The sequence below is a fragment of the Staurois parvus genome, unplaced genomic scaffold (genome assembly GCF_062004578.1).
Source record: "Staurois parvus isolate SC_StPar_1 unplaced genomic scaffold, SC_StPar_1.0 ptg000081l, whole genome shotgun sequence".
In the NCBI taxonomy this organism is placed as follows: domain Eukaryota; kingdom Metazoa; phylum Chordata; class Amphibia; order Anura; family Ranidae; genus Staurois; species Staurois parvus.
Window position 1 is genome coordinate 16,205,686 of NW_028317877.1, and position 16,350 is coordinate 16,222,035.

A 16,350-nucleotide genomic window follows, 5' to 3' on the forward strand; every position below is an offset into this window, starting at 1 on the left:
ATTTCAAGGGCATTTCCTCTTCAGCATAAGGCAGCATGACCTCTTCATGTATTCGGATGTATTCAAACTGATCCCTGATCCCTGGTATGTGATAAATAGGCCCAACACCGTAGTATGAGAAACATCCCCATATCATGATGCTTGCGCAACCATGCTTCACTGTCTTCACAGTGTACTGTGGCTTGAATTCAGTGTTTGGGGGTCGTCTGACAAACTGTCTCCGGCCATTAGACCCAAAAAGAACAATCTTACTTTCATCAGTCCACAAAATGTTGCACCATTTCTCTTTAGGCCAGTCAATGTGCTCTTTGGCAAATTGTAACCTCTTCAGCACGTCTTTTTTTCAACAGTGGGACTTTGCGGGGGCTTCTTGCAGATAGCTTGGCTTCACATAGGCGTCTTCTAATTGTAACAGTACTCACAGGTAACTTTACACCTTCTTTGATCTTCCTGGAGCTGATTGTTGGCCGAGTCCTTGCCATTTTGGCTATTCTTCTATCCATTCGAATGGTAGTTTTTCGCTTTCTTCCATGTCTTTCAGGTTTTGGTTGCCATTTTAAAGCATTAGCGATCATTTTAGCTGAGCAGCCTATCATTTTCAGCACTTCTTTATATGTTTTCCCCTCTCCAATCAACTTTTTAATTAAGGTACGCTGTTCTTCTGAACAATGTCTGGAACGACCCATTTTCCTCAGAATTTCAGAGAGAATTGCACTGTAACCAGCATGTACAACATTTGCTGCCTTCCTTCCTTAAATAAGGGCAATTATTGCCACCTGTTTTTCAAAGAATGAATGACCTCACTAATAGAACTCCACACTGCTATTATTTTGAACATGCCCCTTTCAATTAGTGATTCAATTACACAGAATCAGCAGCATGCATGTCATGACTGTTGGGTCTGTTGGAATTCTATTACTCTACTACACCTGCTAGTAAATTATTTGCCATGTAGAAATATAATTTCTACCAAAAACAGTAATTGATCAGGTTAGTGATGTCTGACTGCTATTATTTTGAACACAACTGTATATATATCAGCAAGACTGGCCACCTGCAACAGATATAGTGTTGTAAGTACAAATACTCCATTTGGAAAACTAAAACTAAATTGATCCATGACTTTCTGCGCAGAGCAGGCAGGCACATACTGTGCTGATTTTTACTCCAGAGTATTCATACTTGTTGCAGGGTATATACTGTATACCCTAGTGGTCTGTTGTGTCCACCAAAAAATATACAGATAAAATCAATTATAGGTGAAAGTATTACAATTTTGAAACCGATGATTAGCTTGTGTTCTTTACCTGTTTGCTTAATTGTTCCAGTTTGGAATGCAGGCACTCTGTTTCTTTCTTCAACTCCTCAACCTGAGTTCTGAGTGAAGGAAATAAAACACAATCAATATCAGCAGCACTAAAGTCTTAAGCAATAGACAATAAATAAAATATGAATTAAATATCAGTAACGTTGTGCAGGGAACGGTATGTCAAGTGTAAGGGACCTCTCTCATTGGAGCACTTAAATACATGGTATGGTTTTTAACAAAATGTGTATTGCATTTTTAACATGCTTTTAATGCATTTTTGGTGCGCTTTCTGATTTCCTGACTCTGAGAATGCAACAGTGAAATATGGTCATGTGATTCAAAATCAAAGATGGAAAGGTGAAAGGTGTATATTTTATGTGTACCCAGTAATCTTAGAACGGAAGATGTGTTTTTGGCGTGCTTTTGAAAAGTGCACCAAAGATGCAGCAAGCACGACTGTCATCAAAAAAGTGCAGCACGGTGAACAGTTACATAGTGTTTAAAGGGGAATTATTTCATGAGCTTTTGTCACACTGGAAAGGTGTGCTTTAGCACAGCAAACACCCACCAGTGTAAAAGGGGTCTAGCCTTTTAAGTACCACTAAAAGGGGAAATTAAAAGGCCTCCCTCTGTCTGCACGGCTTTCTTCTCACCTGAGCGGGGCTTTGCTGCTGATGCATAATGCACATTTACAGCAATAATAAACTCAAAACAAACATTTATTATATTGCAGGTTACCAATTCTTAGATGTGATGGCTGCATTAATTTTCTTTTTTAGACTCTCTTTCCTTTACTTTTCAACTAGTGATCTAGCCAGTAAGCTTGTTTTTATTCACCAGAATTAGCTGTTCTGCTGATGTAGCAGTTGCAAGGTTGAGACAAATCATTTTACTGCTGACAGGGGTGCTTACAATGATCAATTTCTATTTATGTAAAACATTTGTCCCAAAAGAAAAAACTGCTGCTGTAACTGCTTGTCAAATCTTAGCTGAAGTTTAGCTTCAATTTGTTAGTGTATCTAAATCTGATAGTACATCTAGCATGCCCCTACCCTCAGATTAACAATGCTGCTATCCAAAGGTGCCCCCTGAGCTCCTTCATCCAGAATGGTAGCACGCTATTACAGGATGTGTGTTACTGGCAAGATCACCAGGTGAAAACATAGGGAAAAAAGACTAAAAAAAAAAAAAGAAAAATATTGCAACCACCACATCTAAGGATTGGTAAGCTGAAATATCCACTTCCCATCCGACGTACGTTTATAAACGTCCTCGGAAGGGAAGGGTGATATCTCGGTCATCGCTGCAGCAACCCCCCCCCCCCCCTGCCACCTTTACTAGGCTCTCCCATGCAATTGGAGAGACCGGCGGCAACCATCTCTAGGCACACGGTAAAAGGAATGGATGTCATTCTTCCCACTGTGTAACATCAGAAACAGGAAGTGACGAGGATTTAGTTACTTTCTGTTTTAGTACTTTGTTTACCTGGCCATTACCATCCAGGGAAGCAGCCGATTAGACCAGTCTGTGTCTGATCAGCTGCATTAATAGACCCCAGATCTCTCTACAAAGAGGACCTGTCACGGCTCATGCTGTTACAAAGGACATTGTTCATCCCTTGTGATAGCAATAAAGTTGATTAAAAAAAAAAAGTTAAAGTTATAGTGGTTAAAAAAAAAAAGGGATTTTTTGTTACTCACCATAAAATCCCTTTCTCGGAGTTCATTGACGGACACAGCCTTTCTTAATGATCCATAACCAAACAGGGTTTTATAGCCCCACCTACAGGAGTAGACACTAGGCAGAAAAAAAAAACTCGGCACCTCCTATGAGCAATCCTATCTGGGTATAAAAGCCCCTTTCTGCTATAGGTCTCCAGTCAGTCACAAGCAGTGTCAAAGGAGAAACTCCCAAGAGGGGTGGGTGCTGTGTTCATCAAGGAACTCAAAGAAAGGGATTTTATGGTGAACAAAAAAGCCTGTTTTCTTTTACATTCATTGATGGACACAGCCTTTCTTCATGATCCATAACCAAACATAGATGTCTCAAAGCAGTGCTTCAACGAGGGGTGTGCAAACAAAAAGGCAAAAGAAGCAACCAGGCAAACATGCCAACTACCCAAACAACCACAAAGGACGCAAACAAGGAAGTCAAAACAGCTGGCAAAACCGTGCAGCCAAAACAAGCATCCGAAGATGCAAACACGGCAACTATGGAAAAAAATACATCAAAAAGCCACAGACGACCCGGAAACCCCTTGCAATCCAAAGCACAGATGTCAGAAAGTACAGAAGCAACTAATAACTCCAGTGGAACGTGCCACAGCGGGGAAAAGAGGAGCCAGCCCCCCCATAGAGCACACTTGAACTAGCATCTGCCGGATTAATGGAAAACCTTGACATAGGAGGCTGCCGGGTCTGTTTTGTGGGTCGTCCAGAGGTAAAAAAAAAATATTGCTGCAAGATGTAAACTAGGATAGTCTTATTCCAGAAGAACTCTAGTCTGCTTACCATAGACATGTTTCATTAGACAATGTCCTGTTCATAGTATGCAATAATGAACTGTGGTCTTGCATATCTATATATAAGCCTATGAATAAAAAGTGTACTTTTTCATTTCCAGTCATTTCATTTATGGAACTGGCTAACACACATGTTGGGCATCTTATGCTATATATTGTGGGATAATGCATAGACCTGTCCAACCTCATTTTAGTTACTCTCCTCTTTTTTTAATTCCACCCATCTTTTCTTTTCTCTTTATCTTCTATACTAGATAGTGCAAGCACCACTACTTCTAGCAGCTGGAGTCCTCCCATGACAGGGTCCAAACTTTTAGCATGTGTTTAGCCTTCAAAACCAATAAATATTGCAATGCCAGGACACCGCAAAATAATAATGTGTCAAGAACAGCGTTAAAGAATACAAAAGATGACAAATATAACTAAGAAAATGAAGAATACACAAATACATATACACTGCTCAAATAAATTAAAGGAACACTTTTTAATCAGAGTATAGAATCAAGTCACCTAAAATCCTGGGATATTGATCTGGTCAGTTAAGTAGCAGAGGGGGTTGTTAATCAGTTTCAGCTGCTTTGGTGTTATTGAAATTAACAAGAGGTGCACTAGATGGGCAACAATGAGACAACCCCCAAAACAGGAATAGTTTTAAAAGTGGAGACCATTGACCTTTTTTTCCCTACTCATCTTTTCTGACTTTTTTTTCATTAGTTTTGCATTTGGCTAGGGTCAGAGTCACTACTGATAGCATGAGGCGATACCTGGACCCTACAGGAGGTTGCACAGGCAGTCCAACTTCTTCAAGATGGCACATCAATACGTGCCATAGCCAGAAGGTTTGCTGTGTCTCCCAGCAAAGTTTCAAGAGCATGAAGGAGATCCCAGGAGACAGGCAGTTACTCTAGGAGAGCTAGACAGGGCCATAGAAGGTCCTTAATCCATCAGCAGGACTGGTATCTGCTCCTTTGTGCAAGGAGGAACAGGACGAGCACTGCCAGAGCCCTACAAAATGACCTCCAGCAGGCCACTGGTGTGAATGTCTTTGACCAAACAATCAGAAACAGACTTCATGAGGGTGGCCTGAGGGCTGAACATCCTCTAGTGGGCCCTGTGCTCACTGCCCGGCACCAGAGAGCTCAATTGGCATTTGCCATTGAACACCAGAATTGGCAGGTCCTCCACTGGCGCCCTGTGTTTTTCACAGATAAGTGCAGGTTCACCCTGAACACGTGACAGACATGAAAGGGTCTGGAGAAGCCATGGAGAACGTTATGCTGCCTGTAACTCCGTTCAGCATTACCATCTTGGTGGTGGGTTAGTGATGGTCTGGGGAGAAATATCCATGGAGAGACGCACAGACCTCTAGAGGCTATACATTGGCACCTTGACTGCCATTAGGTATTGGAATGAAATCCTTGGACCCATTATCAGACCCTACAGTGGTGCAGTGGGTCCTGGGTTCCTCCTGGTGCACGACAATGCCCCGCCTCATGTGGCGAGAGTATGCAGGCAGTTCCTAGAGGATGAAGGAATTGATACCATTGAATGGCCCCCATGCTTGCCTGACCTAACTCCAATAGAACATCTCTGGCATACCATGTTTCGGTCCATCCAACGCCGCCGGAGGAAATACCAAAGGACACCATCTGTCGTCACATTAGGAGCATGCCCTGACATTGTCAGGCATGCATACAAGCACGTACACATTACTGAGTACCATTTTGAGTTGCTGCAATGAAATTTCAGCAAAATGGACTAGCCTGCTGCACCATTTTTGCACTTTGATTTTCAGGGTCTTTGAATTCAGTCCTCTGTAGGTTAATAATTTTCATTTCCATCAAACGATGGGGCATTCTTAAGTTCCTAACACATTACTCAGTCCATATCAGTATAGATATCCAGCATGATATTTTTTCCCCATTGAGATACGATGTGTTTTCAAAGTGTTCCTTTAATTTTTTTGAGCAGCGTATTACAAGAAATGTGTTTCCTAAATTCCTTATGAAAATCAACAACTAAGTAATAGTCTTGAAAAACAAACCCAGCATAGCAACAAAGATTTTAGTTTGCTAAATGTAGTTACAGCAATGAAATGGTTGTTTGTTAGGGGGATGCTGCCCATTTCTATTACCCTTCTGATATGTGTGTCATAGCAATATAGAGTTATTATAACCTGTATTTCTTGCTGGAGTCATCCGAATGAATAATCTCTTGTTGGAGCCGCTCTGCTTTGTTCCTGAGAAATGTGTTATCTTCAGAAAGTCTAGTCAGCTCCATCCTATGCAAAGACAAAGCAGAACATAAACATCATCATCACTAGATATGCACAGAAAGTGTAATAATGGTTGAAAAGAATTAAAGAGGACTTGAACTCAAAAAGTAAAGGTCTGCTATTGTATAGAGAACATTAAAAATATAAAATGTGCCTAAACAGTGCCCTGTAAAAAACATCTTCTGTTTTGAATTCCTCCTGAAAAACAGCAGTGCACATCCTGGTAGGCGAGGGTGTCTAGACACTCTCATAGTTATCTGCAGCTGGAGACCCCTAAAGCCTTATACATATGGGCTGAAAATCGTCCGATTCAGCAGGATCCAGACGACATTCGGCCCACGTGCACAGCTGTATGCTCTAAAAAAGCCTGTCTCACGACTGGCTTCTGTCGAAAGGGGATGCTGGAAAACCAGCATCCGACCCGCATATGAACAGAACTTACAGCCATTGACTCTGAGCAGTGTCTTCTGGTGGGAAGGGGAGAGGGAGTTGAGGCCCTCTGTCAGAATAGAATAGCACTGTGGAGAAAAAAAATTGCTGCACTAGCATCACTTTTGTTAGTACAGCGAACTCTCCTTTTTTGTTCAGCCATCTGGTTTGAACGAAAAAAAACTTCTAGTGTGTACCAGGCATTACACTATATGCTAGTCTCAGGGGATATGGAGAGAGATTTGGTGGTGTTACTACTGTGCTGCCCAATGATCTCCTTGCTGGAGGCTCTGACATGAGGATGTAAAGTCCTGCCTCTACTAAGATAACCAGGTCTATAAAAAGACAAAGTATAAAATAAGGCATGGTAAGTTAATAATGGGTAGAGATAGCTGCAGGGAGCCCACAGGCTACAATATTGGCTATTTCTCTGCATATCTTTCATTGGGCACAGCTTCCAGGGTTTTCTGTAAGAGGAAGGTAATACATAGCATTAGCTACAAGCCATCATATATGACCTAAAACTCTAAAACTAAAACAGATCAGGTCTAATTTAAACGGTCACCTGTTCCGAGAAAAGAAAAAATCATGGCTGTCATTACAGACCTTCTGAAAATGATAGTTCCCTGGCTTTGTCTAGTTTTAAAATGTAAACACTGGGAAAAAGTATGCAGATCAGTAAAGCCAGAGTGAAGTCAGACCCCCTCTTCCCTACACAATTGTTTCAGATCAGTAATTTAAGAAAAACTGAAGCTGCTGGACCATTATGACATCCAGGGAATTAGGATTTCAGAAGAGGTCATCCTCTATACTTGAAAGACACCTTTAAAATGGAACTTTAGTCAGAAAATTAAGTCCTGCTAGATCTTCACAGGCTGGCCCCTTTTGAAGGTATAGCTATGTAAAACATCTTTAAAAATAAGCGTCTATACTGTTTAATATACAGAAATACACTGTCTCACCCTGCTCTGCACATGCTCAGTTGCTCTCTATTTTTTGGCACTGCCAAAAATCTAGAGGCCAATCTGCTGACAACCTAAAGATTTACTGCTGCTCAGGGGCTCTGGACTACAGTAAAATGGCAGCCTCCAGCAAGAAGAAAAAGGAGCAATTGTGGAGACAATTTACACCACACACTAATTTTTGTAGCATAATTATTAATGTGGAATGTATATTCCCTGCTAAAGAACATTATTCTTCATTGTGTTGTTATGGGTAAAGTTCCACTTTAACAAAATCTGGACTTTCAATTTTACATGGATGTCATACTGAACCACTGGTTTATATATTGGCTGTATATTCTCAACAATCACCTTTAGGTAGGTTCTCACACAACATACAGTAGTAGTTAATCTAAACAGCCAATTCCATTCAATTCTGCCCATAACCAGTAAATTTGATAAAATTTCTCTAATATTGTACAAACACATTATAATTTATAAAGTGAGCCAGCTTTATATCCCACATGGACTCCAGTGTAAAGACATTCTCAACATAAATTCCCATACTGCACCATTAGTTATAAAGCCAAATGATGGCTATGGCCTTCTTCAATGGATTCTCCATAATTCTCCATAATAAAAATTTTAAAAAGTAAATATGGTGTCCTACTTGCAAAAAGTGACACATCTGATTCCTTGTATGACAGAAAAACCGCTGCAGGCAACCTTACAACCAGTTTCCAACAGAATATTACTATTATACAGGATTTATTATACAGGATTATAGGAGATTGTTTACTTTTTGGTACCCAGTTTGCTCTGTTCATAGCTGTTCATCAGATTACAAAATTCAGATTTTAGTGGAATCAAACAGCCGAACTGTGAAAGTGGGCAGCACACTGTTCTTATTTAAGAGTGAAAACACATGACAAAAACAGGCCCAATGTGAGCTATGACAGTAATAATACCGGCAAATCATGGATGTCAGCTATTGTAAAAAATTCAGCACCTGTACAAAAAAACACATACATAAGTACACAAATTCACTCTTCCCCCAACACATTACAAATCCACTGTTGCATAAATGGCAGTGTTAAACATTAATTCCAAATTCATAATTCGGCACGTATAGGAATTATATTATATTTATGGCAAGCTTGAAAAATACTTGGTTTTTATGATTAATCATAATTAATATTAAAATGTTTGGTTGGAGTATTTGGAGTTAAGTTAACTAGCTGGAAACTGAGTATTTAGGACATTTCAATAGATGGGCATAGCTGGTTAGAAGATCTCTGGTGTAGGATGTCATGGGAGTCAGAAGTGAACCAAAATAGAATTAGTATGAAATAATATATATTCTAATACTATTTGTGTGTATTTAATTTATGTTTTATAAGTTGGTAATATGTGTTACATAAGTAGATTTTAGGTTATACAACATTATTGAGATATTATGTTATAAAGATAGATTCTTAGTTATACTATCCTTTAAACAGAGAAACTGGTCACATGAGTAGGCTGATGCAACATTGTCAACTTATGAAGCCACTACATATGGGCTTGTCAATCAAAAGACCACACACACATACATACATACACACACATATATATATATATATATATAAAATCCCCTCCCTTCATTGAAATTGCTCTACTAAGCAGCAGAATTATTTGCCATACAAAGTTCTGAGTTATGAGAATTATGACGTCCACATTTAACATAAAAAGATATCCTAAGACAGGGCTTAAAATTTCAAGTCCTGGGCTACTAGCCAGGCCTTAGAGTTACACGCCACCAACAAACACACACAGAGACACCTGTACACACACACACACCTCCGAACCTGCTCAGCAAGACGGCCCTGGGGGACACACTTGCCCCCACCATAATTTCACTCATTGGTGAGCAGGCGAGTGGAAATTTCAAACCCTGTCCTAAGAGATGCGAAGGACACAACACATACATCCATCCATTCACACACACACAAACAAGCATGGCATGAAGACACTATGGTTATTCACAGACTGATCAGCTGAAACAGATGCATTCTCTTAGAGACCTAAGATCACGCCACTTCCTTCTTCTTGCTCAGACTCGTGCTGCATTGAACAGACAAGAAGCACATGGCAGGACAGCCATGACAATAAGGTTGACACATCTTTACAGCTTATGTTTTTATATTTTTGTTTTACCTACACTGAATTGTTATGCATGATACATTTTACATTGTTATTTTAAGCCATTGTGTGATAAAAATAAAATCACACTTTATTTTTACTTTGCCGGCTCTTTAATTATCTGAAATTGCCTGAAGACACTAAACATTATTATATGTGTCTCAGAAAATTCTACAGGCAGTTTCTGGGCACAAATTCTGTTCATACCAATATACATTTTGGAAGAAGATCAAAAGAATGTAGCTGTCTATTTTGATCTTTAGAGACTACATTTTAACCCTTCATGAACTGAAGCCGAGGTCCCAAACCTTGTAAGCTCATGAGCCACATTCAGATACGAATTATAAATTAACCACTGGAAACAATATCAAGAAAAAAAGCATAACATAACATATTAAATTGCTTAAAGACTTGTCAAGACTTGAACAAACAAGTCTCTGCTTGGCCCATGTCTACAGTAAGTGTAACATCTGATGAGTGTTTTTACTACTCCACCAATTAAATTCTATTACCGTGTTTGCCGGCGTATAAGACGACTCTTTAACCCATGAAAATCTTCTGAAAAGTCGGGGGTCGTCTTATACGCCGGTATACGGCGAGCCGGTGTCAGGGCGGCACTTTTTCAAGGGGCGGCGCGGTGGCGGAAGGGACACTAAGTACAGGGGTGGGCAGGGGGCTGCTGTACCTTACCTGGCTCTGGTCCCGGTCCCACGACGATCCGGTCCAGGAAGTGCGGCTGCTCCTTCTTTCAGTTCGGCCACTCGATGGTCGCGCGGCCGCTTGGCTCCACCTCCTCACCGGTGATTGGGCGCCAGCACTGGAAAGGCACACAGGCGACCAATCACCGGCGAGGAGGCGGAGCCGAGCGGCCCATCGAAAATCGAGTGAGGGAGCGGCCAGTAAGTGTGCAGCAGCACCATGCTGTGACACTCTTGGCACTATTCCTCTCCTCCACTGACACCAACGATGAGGCACTGTTCCTCCCCCACTGACACCAACGATGGGGCACTATTCCTCCTCCCCAATGACACCAATGATGGGGCACTATTCCTCCCCCACTCACACCAACGATGAGGCACTGTTCCTCCCCCCACTGACACCAACGATGGGGCACTATTCCCCCCCCCCCACTGACAGCAATGATGGGGCACTATTCTCCCCACTGATACCAATGATGGGGCACTTTTCCCGCCACTGATACCAATGATGGGGCACTATTCCTTCCACTGACACCAACGATGGGGCACTATTCCTTCCACTGACACTAATGATGGGACACTATTCCTCACACACTGACACTAATGATGGGGCACCATCATACACATGACATCACCTATAATGTATGATAAGAAAAGTAACAAGGTCTATAGAGTAATTGAGCCAAGTGTGGTAGATATACAACAGCAGGTTAATATGTGGATTATCACAAGGCTGGTACAAAGAACATGCCAGTTGGAAACATGAGCAGCTGCAAAAAGAAGAGAAGCACATGTGGCTCAAAAGCCCCTGATCGTAGACCACTGATATAAACAATGAGGTTCTATCTTGATTCCATTTGATTTCCCTTATCATGCAATTCTGTATGACTGAAGATGCATCTGAAATTGCACCAATGTGAACCTAAAAGACGGTGCTTAAATCATGAATCATTAACCAAACAATTTCCAGTAAACGACAGCCTTTGACAATTTAATTTTAAACGGATTGCTGCCTATTACTGTAAAAAAAGCCCCAATATATAAACTGTAAAGCTAAGCAGTAGCAAAATAATACATCTAAAAAGCACAGCAAGGTGAATAACGAAACTTCTGTTTGTGCTACTATTTGCTGTTCAATTCTGAAATTTTGTTTTGTTAGTGTGACCAAAGATTAAATAGTATATAAAAATAAAGAAAGGCATGCCTCCTTTAGTAAAAATAAATATATAAATATACTGTTAATGGTAAATGTTTAAAGGGGAAATTTAAGAACATGGAAAAATAAAAAGGTAAACCGGATCATACAGTCTTGACTATGATCAATTTTTATAACCATTCCCGTTTTTATTTTGCTTTCATAAATGTCCCCAATGAACAGTGAAAAAAAATACCCTGCAAATTGAATTGATTAGCACCCTGGAAAAAATTATAGGAAAGTTACAAACATGTATAAGACCTTGCACAAGCATTAAGAATCTAGAAAATGTTGCATTTTCAAAGTCAGTGGGGGTTAGTATTGTGTTAGGTGCTCATTCAGTGCAGTTTAAATGGAAAAAAATCCATCATCTAACCTGTCATCCTGATTTGAAATGGTTTCTTGCTCTAGCCTCCGTACCAAGTCTTCTAGCTCAAAAAGCCTGTCTTTGACATAATCCTTCTCTCTTTCCAGGTGTTCGGTGGTTTCCCGGATTTCTTTGGTTGCTAGGTGTTCTAGCTCCTGGCACCGATTCATTGCTTCTCTGAGATGCACTTGCAGGAGGTTTAATATGTCGTCCTTGTTTATCAGCTGCTGGCATAACGAGGGATTGTCATCAACAAGCTCTTTGTCGTTTCCGATAAGGTAATAGCACTCATTTTTAGGTTTGCAATCTCCACCTAGCTCTTGCTCTAGTCCTTTCTTTCTCAAAAGCTTGTACTCCAAGCCAATATGGCCTGCTAGCACTGCCACCTGTTTCTCCAGCTCTTCTTTCTCTGTGCCAAGCATCTGAAGTGCCGATTCCAGGTTTTGGACATGCGCATCGCCTTCAAGCAACTGAAAGGTCAGGTCTTTTGATTTGTCCTTAGACATCATGCATTCATCTTCTCTTTTTTTTGATTGGTTGCTTACATGTTTTTGGTCTTCACCATATCCTTTCTGATGCCCAACAAGAGTCTCTTGAGCCTTTGTTTCTTCATGCAGCTGTGCTTTCAGGGAAGTTACCAAGCTCTCCATCTCTTGTAGTGTCATCAATACCTGCTCATGTGCTTGTTTTAAGGACGGTTCTCCTTCCAACACCTCTATAGCAGACAAGACCTGCTTGTGCTGTACGTGCAATGGTGCAGAATTATTTTGAATCCAGACATTTTCATTCTGTTGCTTATTTGTAACGTCCATCATTTGATGCTCTGGCTCTGTACTTCCTGCCTGTAGAGAAAACAAATGCGGTCCTTCGTTCCCCTTTGTGCAATGATCACAGTGTCTATTCACTGAAGATTGCTTCGCTTTCTTGATTAGGTTACAGCTCTTGGCTTTTACCACAAGTGCATTCAAACCCTCAATTTCATTGTTAAGCCTATTAATGTGATCGATGTAGTAGTTTTCTAGCATTTCCTTTTCAATAGTGAAAGTTTTACAAATACCAGTTTGTTCCTCGTTTTGTTTCTCTACCAGGCTTGTCTGATGATTTTTCCATTTCCCCTTCTCTTTTTCTTGCCATCGGCTAATCTCATTCATGTGATTCTGTATTAGGGCCTTCTTTTCCAGCTCATGTTTTTGCACAAGTTCATTCTTTTCATTTAGATGCTGTTGTATTAAAGACTGGCAACACTCGGTATACTGGGATTCAATCTGTGCCAGTTTCTCAGCAAGTTCTTCCTCTGCCTCTTCCCTATAGACAAATGGATGGTTCACCTGAATTAAATATAATTATACATGCATTTTCCAGACCATGCCTTAAGAAAACTTTATTGTTTTGAATGTTAGCTAAGAAAGCCATCACTGGCAAACGCTGTAACCCGTAGCAAAAAAAAAAAACTTATAAAGGAAACAGCTCAGGTCAAATAGTTTTTAGAGAGCAATTAACATTTCACATGGCATTTAAAATTAATTATTTTGAACCAACCAGAAATCACCAGGATTTTGGCTCTCCTTGGATACTTGTTAAACAACCAGTGGTTCATGCTTATTTTATAAAGAAGGGCAAAGTAAAATTCACTACAGAGTGCAGTAAACCACAGCAACTAAATAAAATGAAAGTAGATGTAAATCCTAACTGAAATTAACCCTAAACAATTGCCATTTTTAAGCACAATACCACCTTTCTCCTTTTTTATACTTTCAGTGCAGTTAAACATTTCCAGGCACTTCTTGTCTATATGCATGCACCCCAGCAATGTCTGAATTGCATTTCTCAAACAAGGTTTTCTGATGGAACAGGTCTGTACAGTGTCCAATGACACAGACACTTAGGGGTTTATTTACTAAAGCTGGAGAGTCCAAAATCAGACTCCCTTCTGCATAGAAACCAATCAGCTTCTAACCTCAGCTTGTTCAATGAAGCTTTGGCAATGAAACCTGGAAGCTGATTGGTTTCTATGCAGAAGGGAGTCTGATTTTGGACTCTCCAGCTTTAGTAAATAAACCCCTTACAATCCCTATCAGAAATCCATGAGACAGGGTGACAACACGTAAGCATAACTGAGAAGCAAGGACAGAGCATTGTTACTCTATATCAGAAAGTGATTGAACAAAGACCTCCATGGCAAGATCACGAAGCATTATTTTAATGACAAGCTGTAGATTTATTAATATTGAAAATTTACTTCTGAAATGACTTTAAAGATGAATAATAGGTATGGTTCTGAATTGCATAGCTACACATTGCCTTAAAAAGCTTGCAGATAGCAAGTGAAAATATAATTTGTCTCCATAACGTCTTTCCTATGTTCTGAATGTATCCTTGGCATGCAATCCATGGGAGGCTTTACATCATAAGCCTATAAACACCAGCTGAAGTAGGTGATCTTTGTTTTCCTGGCAGCCTGCCATGGTCCACAAGAAGCTCACCTCTATTTTGAATGATACACATGCTCAATATCTGAAGGTTTGGGAACCATGGGTGGCCTACAACAACAATCTGAAGCTGGACCACTCCTCGCTCTCGACTTGATGATACTAATGTGGTGTGGTTCCCCATCACGGACCTATGGTTGTATCCTGTGGGATTCCCCTCCTCCTCTCTTTCTTTCTCCTCCTATTATTTTTTTGTTTTGGGCTTCCATAGGTTCTTGTTTCATGCTGGCTTGTATCTGTATGAAGAACATGGACCATAATCTCCCCCCGGGTTTTGGGTGGCTCTGATCATGCATGAAGTGCAAATCTCCTGTCCTGGTTGTGATGTTTTCATTCTGGTGGTTGTTACACCGTCTGTTTGCCTTTCTACTGTCTTTGTAATAGTTGTAAAAGAATTTTACTTTACTATTGGCCCACTTTCTGTTTCTCCTATTGTCTTATTGACATGCACTACTTTCAACAGCATTGTAATTTGTTGTCTGTAATTTACCTTTTTGAAAATTTCAATAAACACATTGTAAAAAAAAAATTGTCATTCTTCATATGGTTTTTAACCACTTGCGGTTTTTAATTTTTCAAACCTGTTTTCTACCTAGAGAAGATACCTAGTTATGCATGGGGAAGTTAATGGCAACCGCTCTTATGACTCCATCTCCCCCGGACTTTATAAACAGTATATAAAAAATGGTGAATGCTGCAACTTCTTTATGATGATTTTTTATGTAAGATTGCATATTCCATACCTGCTGGGACCACTGTGGAAGAAGAGAATCAGTGTAGTAGTTGTCGCGGACTTCTGGGTCCTGCGATGTCACTGCCACTCCATCTCATTCAATTAGAAAAGCACTTTCCATTCATTGAGAAAAATGCAAGGCACTCTGAATGACAGCTGTGCCAAGTGAGTGACCCCCTGTGGATACTATGCAGCAGGGCAGCCCCTCGTTACAGGAACCAGAAGACTGCAGCTATCACTGTAGTAGTGATAACCACTACAAGAATTCTCTGCTTCCACAGCTATTCCACTGGTATGGAATATGTATACTTACACTGGTCCAAGCTGAACTAACGTAACTATGCAATACAAACCATACATAGAAATCAGCATTAACATTTAAAGCTCACATATTTTAGTAGTGGGGGTTACATAAATTTAAAAGCTGAAATCCAGGGAAAAAATGTTTTTGCTGCTGGGTCCAGCTTGGTTACCTCCAATTCTTTGTATACTACATTCCGTGGGAATGCAAATCATTGTATTGTATTATGATGCAAACCATTGTCAGCTTTGACCTTCCAGCTCAACTTCTGCAAGTTCAAACACTCATTACAGTAATGATAGGGGATCAGTCAGTCTTCAAATCATCCATTCGGAAAACATCTGTATTCATTTAATTGAATACAAGTCTTTCTGTGAATGGACAAGGAGAGGGGAGGGGCAGGTGAACATCAGGATTTCACCTTGTCTTTGATAGATCAAAGCAGACACTGCTCTGTTGCATAATGCAACTACGATTTTTAGCATCCCAAGCAACCCTCCACATGTAGTATACCAAGAATCTGAGGTACCTAAGCTAGACCCAACAAGCATAAAAAAAATAGTGTCAAGTGTTACTAAACCCACAACAGTAAAATCAGTCTGTATATGCAGTAAAATATGCTGGTTATACTCACTGTAGAACCTAAAGGGTTCATCCTCTGCATTGTGTAAAAAAATGTTTGATCCTGACTTCTCTGATCCGCCCCTTCTTTCAGTGTCCCTCTCTTATCTCCTGATAAGACATATCATGTGGAGACACTCTGCACGTGCTCAGTTTAGTGTGTTTCGCTAGAGGTTTTTTTTTGCTTTGGGGAGTGCATGTGATCAGCACAGGGCCAATTAGCACTGTCCAGAAGAAGTCCGGTATTCTGCTTCCTCCTAGAGCAGAATGAAAACTTCTCCTACAAGCTT

The 16,350-nt window shown here is 40.4% G+C and overlaps 1 protein-coding gene across 2 annotated transcripts in view; it reads right to left on the reverse strand.

The window, feature by feature from the left end:
* Positions 1 to 16,350, reverse strand: part of NINL (ninein like) — a 253,682-nt gene that overhangs the window by 57,264 nt on the left and 180,068 nt on the right. For both annotated transcript variants that reach the window (XM_089669816.1, XM_089669815.1), the window contains exons 18-20: positions 11,926 to 13,221; positions 6,007 to 6,111; positions 1,308 to 1,377 (exon numbers count right to left, since the gene is read on the reverse strand). In XM_089669816.1, coding sequence (XP_089525942.1) covers positions 1,308 to 1,377; positions 6,007 to 6,111; positions 11,926 to 13,221 — 1,471 coding nt within the window. The remainder of the gene's footprint in view (positions 1 to 1,307; positions 1,378 to 6,006; positions 6,112 to 11,925; positions 13,222 to 16,350) is intronic.